Source organism: Tenrec ecaudatus, chromosome 9, assembly GCF_050624435.1.
Source record: "Tenrec ecaudatus isolate mTenEca1 chromosome 9, mTenEca1.hap1, whole genome shotgun sequence".
Taxonomy (NCBI): Eukaryota; Metazoa; Chordata; class Mammalia; order Afrosoricida; family Tenrecidae; genus Tenrec; species Tenrec ecaudatus.
Window position 1 is genome coordinate 121,879,604 of NC_134538.1, and position 22,384 is coordinate 121,901,987.

A 22,384-nucleotide genomic window follows, 5' to 3' on the forward strand; every position below is an offset into this window, starting at 1 on the left:
ATATACATCATTAACATCAAGGCACTGCCTCCCCAATAGCAGTGAATGAAGGACGGTTTTAGATGTCTGCTTTCCTTTGTTTGAGGGGCCCTGGTGGTGTAGTAGTTACACCGTGGGTTGCTAATCACAAGGTCTGCAGTTCAAAACTACCTGCTGCTCTGGGGGAGATAAGTGAAACTGCTCCTGTAAAGGGCTACAGTCTCAGAAACCCGCCAGGGCAGTTCCTGGGGTCTCTGTGAACCGGAATCAGCTTGACGGCAGTGAGTTTGATGAGCCCTGGTAATACAATGATTAAGCACTCAGCCACTAAGCAAACTCTGGGAGAGAGATGGGGCAGTCTGCTTCCCTGAAGATTTTCAGCTCTGGAAACCCATAGGAGAGTTACTCTGTCTTGCAGGGTGTATAGAATCACTCTGCGTTGGAGTCAACTTGATGGCAATGGGTTTGGTTTGTTCAAGTTGGTGGCAGAAATCAGGCCCTGTTAACTCGGAGGTCAGCAGTGCGGCCAGAAAAAGACCTGGTTTTCTGCATCCACACAGATTACCGCCAAGAAAACCCACAGGGCGGTCCTACGCTGTCATGCGAGCTCTTTATGGATGGAAATGGTCTTGATCAGAGATAGCAGCAGCAACATTCACCATCTGAATTTCTGTTTATGGCCGACTAGCGAGCAGAACGTCGCTGCTCAGACTCCTTGATGGGAGCAGCTCCCCTCTCCTGTGAGAGTGCTGCTCAGTTCTCTGGGGAGCTCTCCGCTCTGAGCTTCCAGAGGAGGGAAAAGTGCAGAAAAACATCCCATGACAGTCAAGCAAGAATCCCATTAGCTTTGCTTTCTCTCTAGTGAGGCAGAGAGCAAGGACAGTGCCTTTGAAGGACCAGAGATGCAGAGGGAGGAGGGCACGCAAATAATGGGCCGTTTCCCCCGTATTATCACGTTTGATGGCACGAATATAAGTTGCCTCTTTTGTCCTTACGCAGAAATGTGAAAATTCTGCTGTTGGTTCCGTATCCTCATGACAGAGTCCTTTTTGTCATTCCTTCCGATCCTGTGAACGACTTTAACCATGGGCTGGTCCTTTCCTGCATGTCTTCAGTGTTAGTTCTGTACCCGGACGTGTTCTTAAAGAAAACAGAGGTCAGCAAACTGCAAATTGCAAGCCGCCCGCAGTGAGCGAGCCTGGGACAGGCAGCAGCTTCTGTCTACGGGGAAATGTCTCCTCACGGCCTGCATCTGTGATCACGGATACATTTAACAGGTTGAGTGTGTTTGTTTTTCTCCACCACAGGACATTCCTGGATTAACCTTTGTGACAGAAGAGATTGCCTTGCCTCTTATGAAGGTAAGCCCTGAGCAAACAAACCAACTCACTGCCACTTAGTCGGCCCTGTAGGACACGGGAGAACTGCCCCTGTGGGTTGCTGAGACGATAGATAGCCCCTTATGCAAGTAGAAAGCCTCCTCTTTCTCCCAAGGAGCGGCGGGGGGATTTGAACTGCTGATTTTGCAGTTGACAGCCCCCAAACCCAGACACGCAGTCTTCTTTGTTTGCCTCCACACTCCACCTGAAGTTAAACTGTGGCTCTGAATTTTGACATTTATAAAAGGGAATTCAGAGTGGGAGGTGGGAGTGGGTGGGGCGGGAGAGTAAAGGGTAAGGTTGATTCTCCAGAGAATCCTTCCTAAGTGGGTGAGCAGTCACTGGGCGAGGCCTTGGATGATGAAAGCAGTGAGAGTGCTTGCCTGCTCACTGAAAGGCTGGTTTGAGTCTTATCCAGAGGTGCCTCAGAAGAAAGGCCTGGTGATCCACTATGAAAAATGACCTATTGGAAGCCCTGTGACGCACGGTTCTGTTCGGCCACGCATGATTCAGTTTGGTTTTTGGCACCGAGTATGGCATTACGGCCATTCTTAGGAACCTGCTTTGAAAGGGACGTTGTCTGGACATGGTAGAAAATGGCAGGGCTCAATTGAAATCACATAGACTTGAACTTCCCACGGCACCTCCAGCCCATTTCTATGGGAATTCCAGATGAGCTTGAAAGAGCCTGGTCATTGTTTTTACTTCATTACTTCACTTATGCTGCCACTCCTTGAAGCCCGCCTACCCCCCCCCCACACACACACACCCCACACCCCCCCCCCTCCAATCTTAAAACCACAGAGTATCCCGAGTCAGGATTATCTAATTTCCTTCTGGTTCTACCAGCAGCCTTTCCCCCAGTGTGACCTGGACTGGCTCTCACCGTGGCCGTAGTCCAGCTTCTTTGCCCCCCCCTTTCTGCCCAGCGAGCGAGCGAGGGAGGGAGCGACCGCGGTCTCCGACAGTCTGGTTTCAGATGTGTCTGTGAGCATAATAGGGAGGGTGGGGCCGGGTGGGGTGAGCAGAGAAGAATGTGTCTGCAGTTAAAAAGTGGGGAGCAATGTCGCAGAGCTTCCGTGAAGCCACTTTGTGGTTTGGGCCCTGCCTCCGGTTAATTATAGCTTGTTGTGTGCTGGGAAATCTCCCTGTGCGCTGCTTTCTATTCACATTGAAGTCTGGAGGGGGGTAGGGGGGGCGGGGAGGGCGGGCAAGGCTGGGGCTGGACCCTGGGGAAAGCCCTGGCCATTTGAGGTCACAGCATGCGCTGGGGGCGAGGGAGGGCAGGCAGGAGGCGGGCAGGCCCTGGTCTGGGTTTGGGTTTGAGAGAGTCCCTTTAGATGGACTGAGAAGCCATGCGTCCTGATGACAAGGTGGGGCCCGGCCGAGCCCTGCAGAAACAGTAAGAAGAAGGGAGGAGAGGCTTTCTGAATCATTGAGAAGGTTCTTCTTCACAGTTGATCTTTGCATTTTATTGTTTCTATCTCTGCCACTTACCCTCGCCACACCCATCATGTATTTCATGAAACCAAACTAATCAGCGAAGAAAGTTTTAGACCATGTCCCCCACACTCAATTCGGCAGTTTATATAGCACAGTCTCCCCTTCCTATTGGTCTGTCTCAGAGGTGTGCGTAGCGTTCTAGAGATGGTTTCTATTAATTATAAATTATGATATCATTTCAAGTTTTGTGATATCAGTCGTGTTGCTACATGGGCTTTTTTGTTGCAATTTCCAATCACTGGGCAGTATTCACTGGGTATATTGCTAGTGCTGGCCTTGGCCTTAGGAGAGACTAGTCCTGGGTTTGTTTTGAATAGAATCAACCCTCCACCCTCATCCCCTATCACTCAGCACAGAACCCAACCTTCTAGCACCCAGGACAGCTGGTCTTGATAGCTCTTCTGTCACCCATCTCTGCTTATAATACATGATTCACTTTAAGCTTCTGACTCTGCCTTTGACCTACTTCTTCTCCCAAGTCCCAGCTTGGTTACTTTGAGATGGACCTGCTCCTTCTCCCTGCTCCCTCCTCCCCAGCCCCAGGCTGTGGCTGGTCTCGCTGTGTGCCCCCGCTGCTGGAGCTGGCTCCAAACACCCACGATCTGAACCACGAGTGGACTTTCGAACATGCGGTTCCGGCCAGACTTGGAGGGACCCCGTCTTAGCCCTGCTGACCACGGTGGCCTCCTTTCTGCTCCAGTAGCGAGTTCAGTAACCAAAACAGCCCAAACGCATGGTCATCTCATTACTGCCGACTCATCGCAACCGGACAGGACAGGGTGGGACTGGCCCTGTGGGTTTCTGAGCCTGTAACTGTTTACAGGAGTAGAAAGCCCGGTCTCTCTTCTGAGGAGTGACTAGTGGTTTCACACTGTTAGCAGCCCAGAGTTCCATAGGTGAGGGCACCGTGGAAGCAAAATTGCCTTGTCTCCTGGCTCACTCTGCACATCCTTGCAGTGTGGAGAGGAGCACTTTCCCAGGTTTCATATGTGACTGTGTTAGAGTGAATGGGCCACTTCAGTTAGAAGAGTATCACTTGAGAAACAAAAATCTCCACTTAACAGATGGATTCCCCATGTTAAAAAAAAAAAAGGGAAACAGTAATAGGAAGTAGATTGAAGCAGGCACTTGAGTTAAAAAGGAACGTCATACAAAGTGACCCTTTGAAGCGACTTGTATCCCTTTGTGAAGATGCGGCTTGCCCTGGGGAAGTGGCAGATTTTTATAAAAGGTAAGGAAAGTTGCCCTTGATTTTATAGTCTGAAGCAAACCCATCCAACCCCAGAAGGCTGCAAGGAGGAAAGGAAGACAATTCCTTACTTCAGTCCAATGGGAAGCACTGGATGAACATGCTGGGAGTAGTGAAAGGCTTATTTAAGTATTTAATTCAGATATCTTTAATGTATTGGAGCACTTGTTTCCCCAAACCCCCAGCCCACCAACATCAAGTCAATCAGGCTATAAATCTTTACAGGAGGCAGTTTGCCTCACCTTTCTCTGGTGGAGCGGCTGGTGGGGTTGAACCACCGACCTTGTGATAAGGAAACCAGCATTTACCAGAGAGCACTGCCAGGGATCTTTAATCCCTTGTTTAGAGATAATTAACTACCCCACCAAGAACTTGGGAAGACCAGAGACTTACACCTCTTCCCACCAGTAGCCATCAGAAGCACAAGCATCCCTACAAATAGGAGATTCCTGCCTGGAGCACTTAGGAAAAGCAAGCCTAGGTGAGACCCGAGTGCTTCCACTCAGACACTTGTTTACTTAGCGATGTTTCTGGTGTCACAGTGGGCCGATGAGCGTGGGATTGCGAACAAAAAGAAATGGGTTCAAGGCCACCAAACCCTCTGAGAAACAAAGCTGAGGCTGTCTGCGCATCTAAAGACATAAAACAGCAGTTTTGGGGCTCGAATGACCCTTTCACAAGGGTTGCCTAAGATAAGACCATCGGAAAACATGTATTTCCGATGGTCTTAGGAACTGAGACAGCTCCTCTATCCATCGTCAGGTGGGTCTGACCACATAGAGTACCCAGCGTGAAGATTTACCCATGCTACACCATGCTTCAAGACAAAACTTCATTTATTTGTAATTAGAAATAAATATTTCTACAAGTATATACTGTTTTTGTGATTAATCACTATGCTTTATGTTCAATTTGTAACATTGAAACTACATCCTGCATATCAGATATTTACATGATGATTCATAACAGTAGTGAAACTACAGTTATGAAATAGCAACGAAAATAATTTTATGGTTGAGGGTCACCACCACATGAGGAGCTGTATTAAAGGGTTGCAGCATGAGGAAGGTTGAGAACCACTGATGTATAACCTCAGACACCTTAACAAACAGTTCTACCTTGCCCTGCTGGGTGGCTGTGAGTCAGAATCCACTTTGTGGCAGTGGGGTTGGTTTGGGCTGGTTCATTTAAAAAATGTCTAGAAACCGTTAACTGGGCAGGGATGAATATAATTAATCGCTTCTCAACAGAAATTGCCCCCAAACTTCTCTGCCATCAAACTACTTGTGTCTCACAGGGACCCTATAGGACAGGGTAGATCTGCCCCTTTGTGTTCCCGAGAAGAAATCTTTATGGGAGTGACAGCCTCATCTTTGTCCTGTGGAGAGGCTGGTGGATTTAAATGGCCAACCTTGCTCAGTGTGGGACCCACGGCATCACCAGGGCTCCTGCATTAATTACGGAACTTAATGAAGCACAAAGATGCTTCTTTCTCGTTCTCTGGAAGACAGTTGTCATTTTCATTTACTGAAAAGGCTTGTTAGAGCTCAGAAGTATCCACAAAAACAAAGGAGAAGAGCCACCAGTTAAAAAATTAAAATTGTTGTGGGAAAGATGGATGGATTTCCTAAAATTCTGTTCCTGTAGATATTTTTTGGGACGGTGAGGTCAGTGAATTATTCACACGCATACTTTGTTCAGAAGCATCCCTGCACAGAAGTGCCCACCCAGTGGGTGACTCCTTTCTAAAGGAAATGCAGCCCCTCCCTCTCAGTGGGTGAAACTGAGGAACAGCCAGAGGATTGGGAAAGTTTCTTTTTGTTCTTTTCCTACCAACCACTTGCTGGGGCCGAGGAAACAGTATTTAACTCCTAGGACTGAGAGGATAGAGTTATCTTAGTGTGGGCTTTTTCCGGGGGTATTACAGTTGTGAGATAGAATTGTATGTCTATTTAGTGATTCCATTTAAAAAGACTAACACAACTACCCTGCTGTGGCAAAGCAGAGGGTCTTTTGCTAAGCATTGGGGAACCAACCAACCCAAAAAAACCCAAACTGCCTTCGAGTTGATGTTGACTCATAGGACAGGGTAGAACTGCCCCTGTGCGTTTCTGAGACTACAACTCTTTATAGCAGTAGGACACCCCGTCTTCCTCCTGAGGAGGGACTGGTGGGTTTGAACTGCTGACCTTTTGGATCACAGCTCAACTTGTAACCACTATACCACCATGGCCCGCTAAGCACAGGAGGGAAAGGAGGGAATTCATCTGGGAACAGGAACGTTGCATTGGCAGCCCGCAGTCCCCTTAGCAGGCAGGGCGAGGCTCCTGAGCACATCAGCTATTTATGTTCAGATCATCTGGGCTCAGGATGGGCCGTCACTAGCTCTAGGACAACAGTTAACATGGGCACTGTTCACTAAAGATGGGCGGTCCCAGAGGCACCTCAGAAGAAAAATCAGGTATAGCCGAGCACTCTACTTTGACCCAGGCAGGTGGAATTGCGAGGTTGCATGTGTGTGTTGCACACCTGTTTGAGCTGGAGATAGTGGATTGCACTCGAACTGGGCGGGGCACATGCAAGGGCTCTGTGGAAGAGCCAGATTGCATGATACTGTAGCTCCACCAGGTCAGCGCTGGCCCTGGGTGAAGGCACTCTTCGCGTTGGCTTTCCCCCTCTGCGAGAAGATGCTGGTTAATCAGCAGAACCAGGACCAGCGCCAGCAGGCCTTTGGAAATGAAAGGCAGATGTTTTTCCTTGGCAGGAATGTGCAGATGAGTGAGGGCCACAAAGCCCTTTTATTTTCCTCCGTGTAAGAGATCCTCTGCCAGTCTAAGTCAGGAATTGGTTCCTTAATGAGGAGGAGCCCTTTGATCTTTTCGTTAATTGATACTTACAATATTTAAACGGCATTGGTAATTGCTGTCTGTCATCCCAAGAGATCAACTGGTGATCTCTGAAGAAGAAACTGGAAATCATTTTTCTTTAAAATTCAAAGGTTAAAACTCCCCCTTGCGCAGAAAAAAAAAAAAGTTCCTGGGTTATTCCCTATGCATCTGATCACACTAGAAAGCCCGCAGCTGTCAAGTCAATTTTGATTCCAGTTAATTTGAGACTCAGTCGGACTGTTCTACACGGTGTCCAACAGGACTTCAAACCAGTCCTTCCCCCGTGACTCCCTACTGAGATGGCCCCGCCTGCCCCAGCCCGACCCATCCAGCCCAGTCTCACCCAGTCCGTCCTGCCCCGTTGCCACCTCACAGCGCTCTTAGCTGGGGTTTCTGAGGAGCCCCATCTTTTGAATAGTAGATAGCTTCAACTGCGCAAGGAGCAGCTGGGAGTTTGAACCTTCAACCTGGTGTCTGCAGTCACTGCTTACTTAGTTACACCAGACACAATGAATCAGATTCCACAGCTTAACAAGATCCCAGGTGATTCTTATGTACATGCAAGAATCGCCTGGTGATCCATTTAAGAAAATTATGGATCTCCCAGTGCTGTAGCCACTCGTTGTTGTTCTCTGTATTCTCTTCATGTCTGTATCACATCCAGACGACTGAGTTCGCGTGAAAACATTTCTGGGACGTTTGGCTAACAGGCTTTTATTTTTTGTATACATAATTGTAAGGAGCTGTTTTATTTTAAAACTCAAATGGTTTCCCTTCTAATTCGGTGGTTTTGAACTTTTCTGGATCACGGATTCTTTTAAAAATCTGGTGCAAGCTGTAAAGCTTCCCAGGATAATGCGGTTTAAACGCACACACAATTTTACTTACAGTAAGTGGGTTCTCGACAGCCGCCCATGGACTTAGCAAGAGCTGTACTTTGCCTGTCGGATTTCAGCAGAAAAAAGGTTCTGAGGAAGGGATTCTTCAGTGGAGGAATGAGGGGAGGAAAAGCAGTTTGGGAGCGATCTTTTCCGAGGATTCCCCCCTGTGAGTGAGTCAGTAGGTCTGACATCGGAGTGACCTTTGGCTTGAGAGGGGAGCAGAGGATGGGCACCTGCTTCAGGCCTGGAGAACACGTGTCCTGAGACTGCCGTGAAAAGCAAAGCCACAGAAGCAGGCAAACAAACAGAACTTAACAAGCTTGACCCTTGGCTGTCAGGTGGCCCCACTCAAGATGACCTCATGTGTCTGGCCAAGGGCGTTCACAGCTGAGCTGGCCGCTAGATGTCAGCACAACACCATTCGTCATTTGTGCACGCCTTGCAGCCTGCCGGCTAGCCAGAAAGCTGCAGTGCAGACTGTCAGTAACCTATTCCTGCCACGACCGGTTTCATTATTTTTCTCCAGTGTAAGCAAAGCCAAAGGGTAGACCAAAGAACAGTTCTTATAAATCGATGGTCAGGAAAAGCCAAGGCGAGTTAGGGTAGGTTGAGTGGGGACTGAGAGGTGGCTGCAGTCCCCAATTTCCTCCGAAGACGATGCTTTCTTGGAAAATGCATGTCCTGACTCAGCAGGAAGGGATATTGGCTGAGCGGACTTGCCCAGTTTTCAAAGCAGCAAGTTGTAAGTTCATGATAGAACTCATTTCACGGCTAATCCAAGATTCACTTGAACTTGATAGCACTGCCCTACAAGAATTTTGATAATGTGACAGTAAATGATCATAATGTGTCCAACCAAAGAGAAGCAGGGCTTTTATTGAGCACTTAGGCTAAACAAGTACAGAGAGCGGTCTCTCTGAAGTACCATTACCCAAGGGTCTTTTTCTGAACTGAGGGACACTCTAGGTAGGAAGGAGCTCTTCAGTCGTGCAGTACAGCCCGGTCAGCTACCACAGGAGGCATTCCGCCACCTGGAACTGTATGATCACGCATTGGATCCGAGCCCCAGTCTGACCGCTCATAAATGCACACATTTTGGCGAGAAAGTATGAGTCATAGCCCTGGCTTCGTTGATAACGACTTGTATCGGTTGTATTTCGACATTAAACATGTATGAACATGGTTCTTGATTGTCTTTAAATGATGTAACAGCTTGTCCCCTCTGAGCAGTATAAATAGAGCCCTCACTAGACCTGCAACTCGTTTCCCCTTGTGGAGCACTGGGCACCTAGGACCCAGGTGGAACTAGTGGATGTCGCCTTTTAAACTAAGTTTTAAACAACAGCCTTGGGAGAGAATAACTTGGTGAGAAAGCAAGCCTACCACAATGGGTCCGCCAAGTTAAGGCACAACCGACATCTGGGCGGGAGAAGTGTGGTGACATGCTGGGTCCGTCCGGGGCTGGTTCTGGTCCTGGAAAGTGCACAGCAAGCAGCTCCCTCTGTTGAAAAGGAGGCTAGAAAGTGGAGTGGAGGCGGCAAGGCGCCTTACATCTTCTCTCTCATAGAATCTCTAAACGAGCAGGAAAGTGCAGTGTCATGAAGTAGACCTGGTTTCTAGCCCTGCTGGAGTGACCCAGCTGGGTAGTTGGAGCCACCAGGCTAGTTTCTGAAGTTCGCTTGTTTGTTTTGTCTCTAACAGGTGCGCAGCCTTACGGATGACTGGGAAAAACTGAACTACAAGCTAGACTGTGTCAAGTACGCCAAACGACCCCTGTACTATAACAACAGCGTCATCAAGAGAGAGTGGAGCAACCTGCTCCGGGAGGAGGTATGTGTGGGGTTGAGAACAAAGTGAGCAGTAGGAACGGAGTGCACGACTGGACGCAGGGATGCCCTTCGACCAGCAACACTGTCCTCCACGGCCAGGCCTGGTGACAGTCTTGCTGCTGAGAAACTGAGGCAGAAGGGACACCGCATGTTCACAGTCATCAAGTGTGTCCTTTCATTACTTGGATCATTAAAACTTGATTTTAATAACCTCTAAGTTCTCGCCAATTGGGGATTTCAGGGGTCAGGGACGGCCCAGAGGTGATGGGGGTGGTGTGCCTCTACAGGAGTAGCAGAGGGAGGTCTTTTTAAAATATATATCATTTTATTGGGAGCTCATACAACTTATCACAATCCATACATACATCAATTGTGTAAAGCACATTTGTGCATTCATTGCCCTCATCATTCTCGAAATATTTGCTCTCCACCCAAGCCTCTGCATCAGGTCCTCATTTTTCCGCTCCCTCCCCAATACTGCTTCCCTCATGAACCCTTGATAATTTATAAATTATTATTTTGTCATATCTTACACTGTCCGACGTCTCCCTTCACCCACTTTTCTGTTGTCTGTCCCCCAGGGAGGAAGTTATATGTAGATCCCTGTAATTGGTTCACTCTTTCCACCCCACTCTCCCTCCACCCTCTGGTCCTCCACCACTGTTCCTGAAAGGATCATCTGTCCTGGATTCCCTATGTTTCCAGTCCCTATCTGTACCAGTGTCCATCCTCTGGTTTAGCCAGATTTGTAAGGTAGAATTAGGATCATGATAGTGGGGGGGCGGGGGGAGGAAGGATTTAGGAACTAGAGGAAAGTTGTATGGCTCATCTCCTTCCTGTGAACCTTCAGTCAGGGGGTGTCCAGTTGCCTACAGATGGGCTTTGGGTCCCCACTCCGCACTCCCCTCATTCACAGAAGGGAGGTCTTGTGGTGATGGGTAGTTCTTTGTCTCCGTGTGGTGGTAGTTACTGAAACTGTATGTGTCTACCAGCATATGATACCGAGCCAGTCATGTGCACTGTACTGGTGCTGATTTCTTGAGTCTGGCAGCATTTTAGAGTCACATAAAATGTAGCTATCGAGGGGTATGGGTCAGAAGGGGCATGGACTTTCTTTGAACTATTTTTGATGCTTCCTATGAATGGTTGTTTCAGAATTTAGAAAGCCATCTTAATTCTAGGTGCGCTGTTATTCTGAGACGTACCTTTCTTCCCTCAGAAGCTCTTAACTATGTTGCGTTGCATCCTTGTGAAAAGTGCCACCATGAATCTTTCCGCTGTCTTACGCCTTGCTTGCTCTCTCCCCAGAACACGGGGAAACGAAGGTCTACTGCCTATGTGAGGAATATTCTCGACAGTGCCACCAAGTAAGTACAGGAGGGGCTCTGTCTCTCTTTCAGGTCACTGCCGGGGCGACTCTCCCTCTCCCTTTCTTGGGAGTAGCTCACTCTGGCTATGTGTCCTCCACAACATGAGGCTGGCCAGCTGAAAGCGGGCAGCCACTGTGCCTTCAAAGATGGGAATGAGGGGGGACGCTGTTGGTCTGGAAGGTTCCAATGCTAACCTTACAGACTCCACGCTGCACAAGGAAGACTCCGGGCTAAGGATAACTTAGGAACTGAGCACGGTGTGGAGGGCAGGCAGGCGGCAGGAGAGGCGGGTTTTGAACAGTGGGCTTTGTTCGTGGCGGGTGAGCAGGCTCTTATTTTGAAAGCCCGGTGCTTGGGGAGATGAGTCATCTCTCAGTGCTGCAAGCTAGGCCCTGGTCCAACAGGCTCTATTTTCTGTTCCCATTCTTTCCTGTCACTGAGGGCTGGGAATGATTGCCTCGTTAGCGTTAGCACTCGGAGTTGGAAGCTTGTGTAATTGCCTACAGCTCTAGCCAAGATGATTACAGTTTTTGAGGTTTTAAGGCACAGCCCCCCCCCCAGGTGTTTCGAAGAGGGTATTTTCGTAAGGTGTTATGAACCTAGTTTGTTGGGTTTTTTTTTTTAAGAGAACATAATACTTCCTTTGTGAATAACATGGGCTAATTTCTTTGTAGGGTGATTTCTAACCTCGAAGCAAGGAATTCTGGTAAGCAAAGAACTGCCGTCCGCCTCCAGATCTCAGCCGTGTTTTGCTTTGACGGCTGCTCATCCTCCGGCCACTTGGGGTTGGGGAGGAGACGCCCTTGCTGCCGCAGGTGGAGTGGCCGCACCTGTCTGTCCAGGGGCCCACACTCTCTCTCCAGGGCCCCCTCAGCACCGGGCCCTGCAGGGAGAGCACTCCCCACGTGGGCTGGAGGCATCGCTGGGTCGGTGTCTGGTTTTCCTTAGTTCTCTTGTGGCGCTGATCTAATTCGCGCGCGCCCTCTGGCTGTACCCTCTGAGCCTGCCGGGCGCCCCCTTGGCTGGGCCACGTTGGCTCCAGCTGTGGGAGCACACCACAGCTGTTTGTCTTCATTTTGCATCTTTCATGTTGAAGAGAGCTTGGGCGGGCTTCAGGCTAGAGTCTTAAGTACAAAGGTGGGGAATCCCCTGGTAGGGGGGATACGGGGAAATACCCGGTGTGGGAGTCAGAACAGGGTGAAAGTGCACGCGCCAGTGCGGGCCCTCCTGACCACCGCGGGGCGCTCGCGGACAGGCCATGGTCCATTTTGCAGAGCGTCCCTCTTGCTCAGGAGAGTCAAGAGGGACATGGGTTCGCAGCCAAGAGCAACCCTGCGCTTGGGTATGTGAGGCAGCCTGTGTGTGAGCAAGGTGCCACGCCTAACATCCTCCAGGATGCAGGAGGTGGGCATGCTTGGGGGGGTGGGGGTGGCGGGGCGGTGGGCTGGGACCTTGGAAGAAAACCTTCCAGGTGGGTCACATCTGAGGTCGGTCTTGGGACACGTCAGGTGAGACTGGGGAGCGGAATGCAGCAGTAGCCTGTCTTTGGAATCTGGTGTCTTGCACACCTCAGAAAGCTCAGCTTTTACTTCAAGGAAAATTAAAAAGCTATTTTTTTTTTCTTTTCCCCTTCTGTTTTGTATGGGGCCCTGCTGGCATAAGGGTTCTGCGTTGGGCCACTAGCTGCAAGGTCAGTAGTTTGAACCCACCCCCATCTCACCCCTTACCGGAGAAAAAGATGGCTTTCTGCTCCCTGAAAGAGCACACATGGTCTTGGAGACCCAAAGGGGAGCCTGCCTGGTCCTGTAGGGATGCCATGCATCAGAATTGACTTGATGACAGAGGACAGAGTATTAGGGTGTTTTTTCCCTGTCTTTTGTGGGCCCAATGCTTTAGAAGCATGAGAATCCCCTCATCTAGTGCATTGCTGCACATTCCCCCAGCCGAGCCCCGAACCACGGGGCTCAGCTTTCTACATGTCCGCCATGGACAGCTCTGGGGAATGAGCCCTGAGCACCTGTCACCAGGCCGTCCCTGGAGCTGGGGCTCTGCCTTCCAGATAGGCGTGTGAATGTGTGACTCGGGGACACCCTGCGTGAGTCAGTGGGGGTTGCCATGTGGAAGTGTTGCTGGCTTGGTTGAGTTTTCATTGTCGACACCTCCTGCTCTCACTCACAGAGCTACTTCTGCAGTCCCCCCTCCCCCAGGCCTGTCGGTACCCCAGCACAGGCCAGGCTCTCCTAATGCACATGCGGAAGCTTTCTCCCTTCCTCTCACGTGCCTGTTTTCTACAGAGAGAGCTGCCTGAGATGGAATATTCTGGCTGAAATATTGAGAGCTGTGGAGCTCAAGTTTTGCATAGTTTCATCTTAAGCTTAAGAGATGGGCAGGCTCCAGATAGGATCTATCCCAAGGGGTCCAAAGGCATCCACGGCTGCACAGAAGGAGTCATCAGAACAGAGACCAAGGTGGTCCTGCCTTCTTGACCAGCACTGTGCCCTGGGCATCTGGGAGAGGAAGAAGAGGAATAAGTGTGAGAGCAGACCTAGAGAGATGTGGGTTTACCTGCCCCGTTATCCTTGCTGAACAAAGGGGGAAAGGCAAGAAAAAGCCCCAGACTGGTTGTCAGCAAGTTGGTTTTGCTACAGGTCACGCTGTTTCTAGGTGCTGTGGAGTCAAGTTTCAGTCCATAAGTGCCTCTGTGCTCCAAGCAGAAAGACCCGAGGAAGGGGCCCGAGCGGTAAATTCAGCTTCTAGGATGGGTGACAGTTAAACCCCAAATACACTGCCATGGAGTCGCCACCAACTCCTGGTGATCCCCCAGGACAGAGTAGAACTGCCCTTGTGAGTTGACTCCAAGACTGGAACGCTTGACGGGAGTGGAAAGCCCCTTCTTTGCCCCACAGAACGGCTGGTGGTTTTGAACTGCTGGCCTGGTGGACTGCAGCCCAACTTGTAACCACTGCGCCACCAGGGTGACAGTTATCTAAAGGAAATGTTTATCTTATCAAGGATGTTTTGACACGTTCTCCGTGTTTAAGAGACGGGAAGCCCGCACGAATCCCTTTTCCTTCCTGCCCATTTCCCTGCTAGCCGGCTGCTCTGTTTTATTTCAGAGCGGAGATTAGCACCCCTCTTCCAGGAGGAAGACCGCCAGCAGAGGCTGCTGATGGGGCTGGTAAGTGGGTGCCGCCCAACTCTGCTTCTTACCCTTTTTTTTTCTCATTCTTTCAAAAACTGGTATATTTTCTACCAGCCATTAACTCTTATGTGGTCAAAGAACACTAATGACACAAGAAAATGATTACATTGAAAAAGCAGAATGCAAAACATTAAAATAGGATGTACACCAAAAAAGAAAATAACCTCTCAAATATTAATATAGGTTGATAGACTTCTGGGTGAGTTTTCATTTTCATTTTGATGGTTATTGCAGAATACCTGGAGCACAAAAAAGTGTGCTCCTCTTAATTAAAGGGGAAAGCAAATCTTTCCAAAGCCGTCTCACTTAGCAGAAGCTCGAGGCCAAACTCCACGCTGGTCCTGAAGGTCGTGATGTATGTAGGCTTTACACAATGCATACCCTATTTGTGAACATGCTAACATGGAAGATACACGCATGTGTGATGTTAGTGGTCCAGTTCTCATAGGCTGTTTATTGGGGTGAAGATCTCTCAGCCAAGAGGGCCTCTGGATGACGAGGGAATCGAGGCCAAAGGGAGGCAGAGAAGGGGGAAGGAAGAAGAAAGAGCCACTCGGTGTGGGGAGGGACAAGGGCGTCAGCCACCGAGGAGGAGACCCTGGGATTATCCCGAGAGGAAGGGGAGAGGAAGAGCAAGCCTCTTGGAGATACCCGAATGCATGATTCGTCCTTTTGCCTGCCGGGGGGCTGCTTTTACTGTCTAAACCCAGGTCTGCAGGGTGGAGAGAGAAACTCTAGACATTTCTTTTCCCTCCTACCTCTCTTCCCTGAGAGGCACTCTGTGCTGAGAGTTGGTCCTCTCTGGGCCTCAGGGCGAGAGTTCACCTGGAGCGGATTGCAGTTTTGGGTAGCTCTCCACTCTGAGCTGCTCCCTCCGGGCTTGTGCAACTTATAAGTGGTTCTTTCTTGGGAAAAAAAATAATTGGGACCCTTTGATTCATTCCAATCAGAGGAGTCTGGAGGACTATACATGGAGGGCAGTGGGGTTTTCCTACCAATATTGTTATGCTGATGGAGACTTATCCACATAACTAGCTCTAATTCAAGTCCCTTGGTGATTTTGACTTCTCTAATCCACATCCTGTTTTCAGATGGTGTCTGAGCTAAGAGACCACCTTTTAAGTCACCTACAGGGTGTGGAAAAGAAGGAAATTGAGCAGATGGTCCTGGACTACATTTCCAAACTGGTTGGTGTTGCCTTTTGTTTTCCCCTCCCCCTCCCCTCCCCCCCCCCCCCCCGCTCCCCCCCAGCCCACTTTGCGGCTCCAGAGCCTTCCCAGGAGGTAGTGCACTGACGCCACCCACGTTTTTCAATTCGGGTTTGAAGGCCTCTCGTTCTCAGACCCACGTGTGAGGGTGCGTCAAAACATGAAGGGCATATCCTGTGAACCTGGTTCCATTTCTCCGCAATTCCAAGCCCTCGCATATGTGGGGCTTTACATTGAGGAAAGGGAAGTAAACCAATGGACAAAGGGGATTGGGGTGTGGAAGGCATTTTTCAGTCCTCGCTTCAAACTCACGGAAGCTCTGGCTGTGGCGAATCCAGCATGGCAGCCAAACGCTCACATGTCGTCCTGGCATCTTCGCGCTCGTTATTAAACACAGGCAGGGTTAGCTGTGCATTGAGGCTGCTGCAGGCATGTGCTAACTGGAACGTCAAGTTTTAATTAGCTCCAACAGACCCAAAAGGCCAGATTCCAAGTCGATTATATAAACATTGCCATCTGAAAGCCTGTTGGTGTGATTGGTAGCTCATTTACTTTGTCGCTACTTATTGAAATGGTGCGATCCAAATGGGTGACATCAGCCCCGATGTCATAGAAGCAATGTGATGACATTGAGTTTGTTTGTTTTAAATCATTTTATTAGAGGCTCATACAACTCTTATCACAATCCATACATACATCAATTGTGTAAAGCACATTTGTACATTCATTGCCCTCATCATTCTCAAAACATTTGCTCTCCACCTAAGCCCCTGGCATCAGCTCCTCATTTTCCTCTTCCTCCCTTTTACCCCCTCCCTCATGAACCCTTTATAATTTATAAAGTATTATTTTGTCATATCTTGCACTGTCAGACAGACATCTCCCTTTGCCCACTTTTCTGTTGTCCATCCCCCAGGGAGGAGGTTATATGTAGACCCTGTAATTGGTTCCTTCTTTCCAACCCGCCCTCCCTCCACCCTCCCAGTATCGCCACTCACACCACTGGTCCTGAAGGGATCATCCGACCTGCATTCCCTGTGTTTCCAGTTCCTATGTGTACCAGTGTACATCCTCTGGTCTAGCCAGATTTATAAGGGAGAATTGGGATCATGATAGTGGGGACGGGGTGGGTGGAAAGCATTAAGGAACTAGAGGAAAGTTGTATGTTTCATCATTGCTACATCACAACCTGATTGGCTCCTCTCCTCCCCAAGACCCTTCGATAGGGGATGCCCAGTGGTCTACAAATGGGCTTTGGGTCTCTACTCCTCACTCCCCCACTCATTTACAATGATAAGATTTTTTGTTCCGATGATGCCTGGTACCTGATCCCTTTGACACCTTGTGATCACACAGGCTGGTGTGCTTCTTCCATGTGGGCTTTGTTGCTTCTGAGCTTGTTTATTTTCAAGTCTTTAAGACCCCAGACACCATATCTTTTGATAGCCAGGCACCATCAGCTTTCTTCACCACATTTGCTTATGCACCCATTTGTCTTCAGTGATTGTGTCGGGAAGGTGAGCATCATAGAATGCCAAGTTAATAGAATAAATTATTCTTGCATTGAGGGAGTACTTGAGTGGAGGTCCAATGTCCATCTGCTACCTTAATACTAACCTATAAGTATATGCACATAGATCTATTTCCCCATCCTCATATAAATATATTTACATATGTACATGTCTTTATCTAGACCTCTATAAATGCCCTTTGCCTCCTAGCTCTTTCCTCAATTTCCTTTTACTTTCCTCTTGTCCCACTATCATGCTCAGTCTTCATTTGGGCTTCAGCAATTCCTCTTGGTTACATTACCCTCGATCACACCCTACCAGGCCTCCTACACCCTCATCATCATTGATTTGGATCACTTCTTGTTCCCTTATCCCTGGGTTTGTTAATACCACTACCTTTCCCTCCACCTCCCCCTCTCCCATGTCCCCCCAAAACGGTCATTCCCATTGTTTTCTCCTCCAAATTGTTCATCTAGTCTATCTTATTTAGACAGACTTGTGGAGATAATAACATGCATAAAAACAAGACAGAGCAAAACCAAGCAACAATATAAAACAAAACAACAAACCAATGACAAAATAAAAAACAACACAACAAGAAAGAAAAGCTTGTAATTAGTTCAAGGACTCTGTTTTGGCCTTCAGGAGGGTTTTCCAGTCCAGTCTGTTGGGACACCAAGCCCTGGCCCCAAAGTCCACCTTCAACATTCCCTGGGGACCTCACTGCTCCGTTCCCTTGCTGTTCTGTTGTACCCCTTAATGTTTTGCCTCAGGGTGGTGGGATCAGACCGGGCACAATTCCCACACTGTGTCTCCGGTGTTGTCCCCTGTAGGGCTATGGGTCAGTGAGGGGCGTCATGTCTCATAGTGGGGCCAGCCATGTCGTCCTCTCTGTGGACTGGCTGTTCTGAGCAGGAACATCATCCTCACGGCCTGGTGGGCCAGGCTGTGCTCAACTCTCTCCTCCTCCCCCTTCATCTGCTCCCGTGAGTTTTGAGGCCATCCTGACTCTTTCCAGAAAATACATGGCATTGAGGCCTAGCCCTGTTACAGATGATGAACTGAAAATAAAATATTCAAACACACCAAAAGAGAAGCAACACTAGTATTTCCTTAAGTATGCAGAAAGGCCAGTATTTAATATTTTTTTGTACTGAATCCTGGAAGATTTGTTAAATGTTAGAAGTCGTCCAGACTTAATCTTCCAGTGTTGAATATGAATGTTTCCTGCCCTTACTGCAATTATCGGTGCCCATTAGTGAATGACTGTATCTCTGGGTCTCTGTAGGGTGCTTTGCTTATGAAAAGCCTTCACTATTGAGGAGAGGTTGCTGTTCTCTTATATTGATAGTTGTAATGAGGACACTAAGGGTTCTTCCCAGTAGCATTGTGCGCTCACTGCCATCGTAGGGCAGCTAGACCTGCCCCTGTGGGTTTCTGAGACGTGAAGTCTCTCGGGAATAAAACCTTATCATTCTCCCCCTGAGCGGTTTGTGGTTTCGAACTGCCGACCTTGCTATTAGCAACCCTGTACATAACCCCTGTGCTACTGGAGCTCGTAGGGCCGTGGGGGAGCCCATTTTAGGAATGCAGTATGGATCCTCTCTAATCTTGATATGAACTTGCTTTCTTAATCTTTTAACTAATAGCACACAGCTGTTTAGCAGCACTGTTGATTTTAGATCTCACTCTCCTGACTGTTCAGGGACTTCCATTCAAGCACCATTCTTCCTCACCATCACATTACCAGCACCTAAACCCACAGGCATGCTAATTGACAAGCACCACACCGTTAAGGATTCCCCTCATGTTACAGAGGAGGACACCAAGGGGGAAGAGGCTAGGTGCCCTGTCTCGGTTCATGTATCCAGTCAAATGTAGAACCTGACTCTGAAGCGAGTCTTACCCCCACAGCCCCTGATCCTGACCTCCATGCTCCTCTTCCTCTCCATTCTGCTAACTGGCAGCCGGTGGCCTTTGTGGGTTTTCCTAGAAAAAACCAGGACTTCAAACTAGTTAATTCCTGTTTGACCCCCTGTTGAGAATTTGTATTGCCATTCAAGATAATATTGAATCAAAATCTACATTTTAACAATATCCCCAGGTGACTCTGAAATACACTGCAGCTCCCATTAAGAAGTAGATTCTGGGGTGGAAATGCAATTCTCAGTAGGGAAGTCAAACCAGAATGAACCAGTTGGAAGCCCTGGAGAAAACCCCGCAGCACTTGACCTTCACTGATAGTTGGAGGACCTGCAGCGCCAGTTGGCCAGCTGGAGCACTCAGCCGAGGCACTCACTGCCCACACAGAGTGTGCTCTGTTAGACACGGGCACACAGTCAGTTTTTCCATCTTGGACTGCAACCCCAGGAAGGCTGGGGTGGGTCCTGGCTGCAGCCTCACTGCCCTCTGCCCTGAACGTGCCTGTCAGAGCCACGGAGGGATCGCTGCAGGGCACAAGGGACCAGCGCCAGCAGAAGCTAACAACTGTCCTTGTCTTGTAGCTGGACCTCATTTGCCGCATCCTGGAAGCCAGCTGGAGGAACCATGAACTTCATTCCTGGGCTCTACACTTGTACGCGAGTTTTCCTCACGCTGCCCTCTCACGGGTTCAGAGGGCCAGCACAGCCCCATTCTTACCTGTTAGCAAAACCTGTATCCATCTTACATCCAAAGCTGTTCTTACCCGCCCAAACTCTTGTATCCCAGTCATGCACGTAGCCTGGAATGCGATGCCCAAGACATCCCTGGCTCCCTTCCCTGGCATCTAGTTGATGGTGTGTGTGTCAGTGGGGAGGGGGGGCAACCCGAGTTCAGTACTGCTAAGAAGAGGGAGATGAGTTGGCATCAACTGAACTCAATGGAAGTGAATTTGGCTTCCTTTTTTTTTTTTCCTTCCTTTTGGTTTAATTTACGATCTATGTGCCTACTTTCTGGGTAGACTGGAGGCACTGGAATGATGGTTATTGTCATCTTTATGGAGCTTTCTGCAGGGCACAGCATCTCACCATCTGCCTGAAGGCCCCACATGCAGTACAGAACTACTGCTTAGGGCAGGTGGGCGTTCAGCCATGAGCTCCTGGCCTGATCGGCTTCTTTGTGCCTTTCCCAGTGATAGGCGTGGCAGTGCTGCGGAGTTCGCCGTCTTTCACCTCATGACCAGGATTTTGGAAGCTACAAACAGTTTATTTTTACCTCTGCCACCCGGTAAGCCTGATTTCTTTTATTTTTTGGAGTAATCTGTTTGCTTGTTTTGTCCGCTTCGTTCACATGTGATCCCTAAATGCGGCACATCCCGAATGATGAGAGAGGCCAGGGGCTGGTCCCTGCTGACTGCACCTCCCCTTGCTAGTCACCTCTACTGCTACTTGGGGCTAACTTTAGGAGCTCATTACGGGGTGTGCGGGCTGGTCCTGGGCAACTTTCCAGGTCACTTCGACCCAGTGGAGCTGATTTAGGGCAAGGCTAGAGCTCTCTCTCTGAGGCAGCGGTTCTCAACCTGTGGGTCATAACCCCTTTGGGGGTTGAATGTTCCTTTCACAGGGGTCACCCGATTCATAACAGTAGCAAAATGACAGTTATGAGGTTGTGATGAGAATAATGTTATGGTTGGGGGATCACCACCACATGAGGAACTGCATGAAAGGGTCACGGCATCAGGAAGGTTGAGAACAGCTGTTCTGTGGTCTCCACATCTTGCTCCTCCGATGGAGCGCTCTGGAGATTAACATTGGCTGGGTACCAAGAATTGAGCTGATTCTTGTGCGTTTGGAAGCTCAAAGATTTCCCTTAGGATTCTGAAAAGGATCAAGGCAGGCCTCACAACAGCCACTGGGCGTATGTGCCTGCAGGTAAATCCGTCTAACTGATCATTTGTTCACTCAATCAAAAAATACCTGTTGAGCAACTTTTCAGTTGTCTGTCCCCCAGAGAGGAGGATATATGTGGATCATTGTGATCAGTTCCCCCTTTCTACCCCACCTTCTCTCCACCCTTTGGGTATCGCCGCTCTCACCACTGGTTCTGAGAGGTTCATCTGTCCTGGATTTCCTGTGTTTCCAGTTCCTATCTGTACCAGTGTACATCCTCTGGTCTAGCCAGGGTGTAAGGTAGAATTGGGATAATGGGAGGTAGGGAGGAAGCTTAAAGAAATAGAGGAAAGTTGTGTGTTTCATCATTGTTACACTGCACCCTGACTGTGACCCTTCTGTAAGGGGATGTCCAGTTGCCTACAGATGGACTTTGGGTTCCCACTCTGCTGTCCCTCTCATTCACAATTATATGATTTTTTTGTCCTTTGATCCCTGATCCCATCGACACCTCATAATCACACAGGCTGGTGTGCTTCTTCCATGGGAACTTTGTTGCTTCTCACCTAGATGGCCCTTTGCTTATCTTCAAGCCTGTCACATTCCAGATGCTATATCTTTTGATAACCAGGCACCATCAGCTTCCTTCACCACATTTGCTTATGCACTCGCTTGTCTTTTCTGTGATCCTGTCTGGAAGGTGAGCATCATGGAATGCCAGTTTAATAGAACAAAGTGTTCTTGCATTGAGGGAGTACTTGAGTGGAGGTCCAATGTCCATCTGCTACCTTAATACTAAATCTGTAAATATGTACACATAGATCTATTTCTCCATCCTCATATATAAACATATTTACATATGTACATGCCTGTATTTAGACCTCTATAAATACCCTTTGCCTCCTAGCTCTTTCCTCTATTTCCTTTGACTTTCCTCTTGTCCCACCATCATTGTTGAGCAGCTATTATGTACCACGTACTACAGTAGAAATTAGAGCAGCTACAAAGATATAACAGGGAAGAGGTGCATAAAAATTTTTTAAATCTAAGAGGGGATAGGTGCGTGAAACTCAGTATTAGAAGATGTAGGTAAGTTTGTACTTGCTGTAATTGTGTTAATATATATAAATTCTGGTGTGTTCAGCTTTATGATATCTATCGCTACATAATATATGTAAGCTGGTTTTATGTAATTCACATGCTCATATATATTTTAACATTCTTATGGTAATCATGTTGTACCAGATACTATTCTATGGTTTTCACATAAATTAAGACATTTAATTTTTATAATTATCCAGTTATAGACTCATATTAAGCCACACTAAATGATCAATACTCAACCTTTTTTGATGAACAAAGTTAACATTTTCATATGGTTCCACCTAATGATTTTTCCCATTTTATAGACTTTTCTGAGGCCAGGAAAGATCAAGTAACTTGTCTAAAGTCACATAGCTATCAAGGGACAAAAGCAGTATTTAAATTTAGGCAGTCTGACTCCAAAATATATTCTTTTAACTCTTTTTTTTTCAGTATGGCTTTTGAATTTTATATTCTAGTTCACTTAGTTGAT

At 48.4% G+C, this 22,384-nt stretch overlaps 1 protein-coding gene across 2 annotated transcripts in view; it reads left to right on the top strand.

The window, feature by feature from the left end:
* GSAP (gamma-secretase activating protein) overlaps positions 1-22,384 on the top strand; it is a 116,188-nt gene that overhangs the window by 83,811 nt on the left and 9,993 nt on the right. For both annotated transcript variants that reach the window (XM_075558500.1, XM_075558501.1), the window contains exons 19-26: positions 1,287-1,340; positions 9,581-9,709; positions 11,017-11,075; positions 11,753-11,784; positions 14,195-14,256; positions 15,372-15,467; positions 19,504-19,574; positions 20,112-20,206. In XM_075558500.1, coding sequence (XP_075414615.1) covers positions 1,287-1,340; positions 9,581-9,709; positions 11,017-11,075; positions 11,753-11,784; positions 14,195-14,256; positions 15,372-15,467; positions 19,504-19,574; positions 20,112-20,206 — 598 coding nt within the window. The remainder of the gene's footprint in view (positions 1-1,286; positions 1,341-9,580; positions 9,710-11,016; positions 11,076-11,752; positions 11,785-14,194; positions 14,257-15,371; positions 15,468-19,503; positions 19,575-20,111; positions 20,207-22,384) is intronic.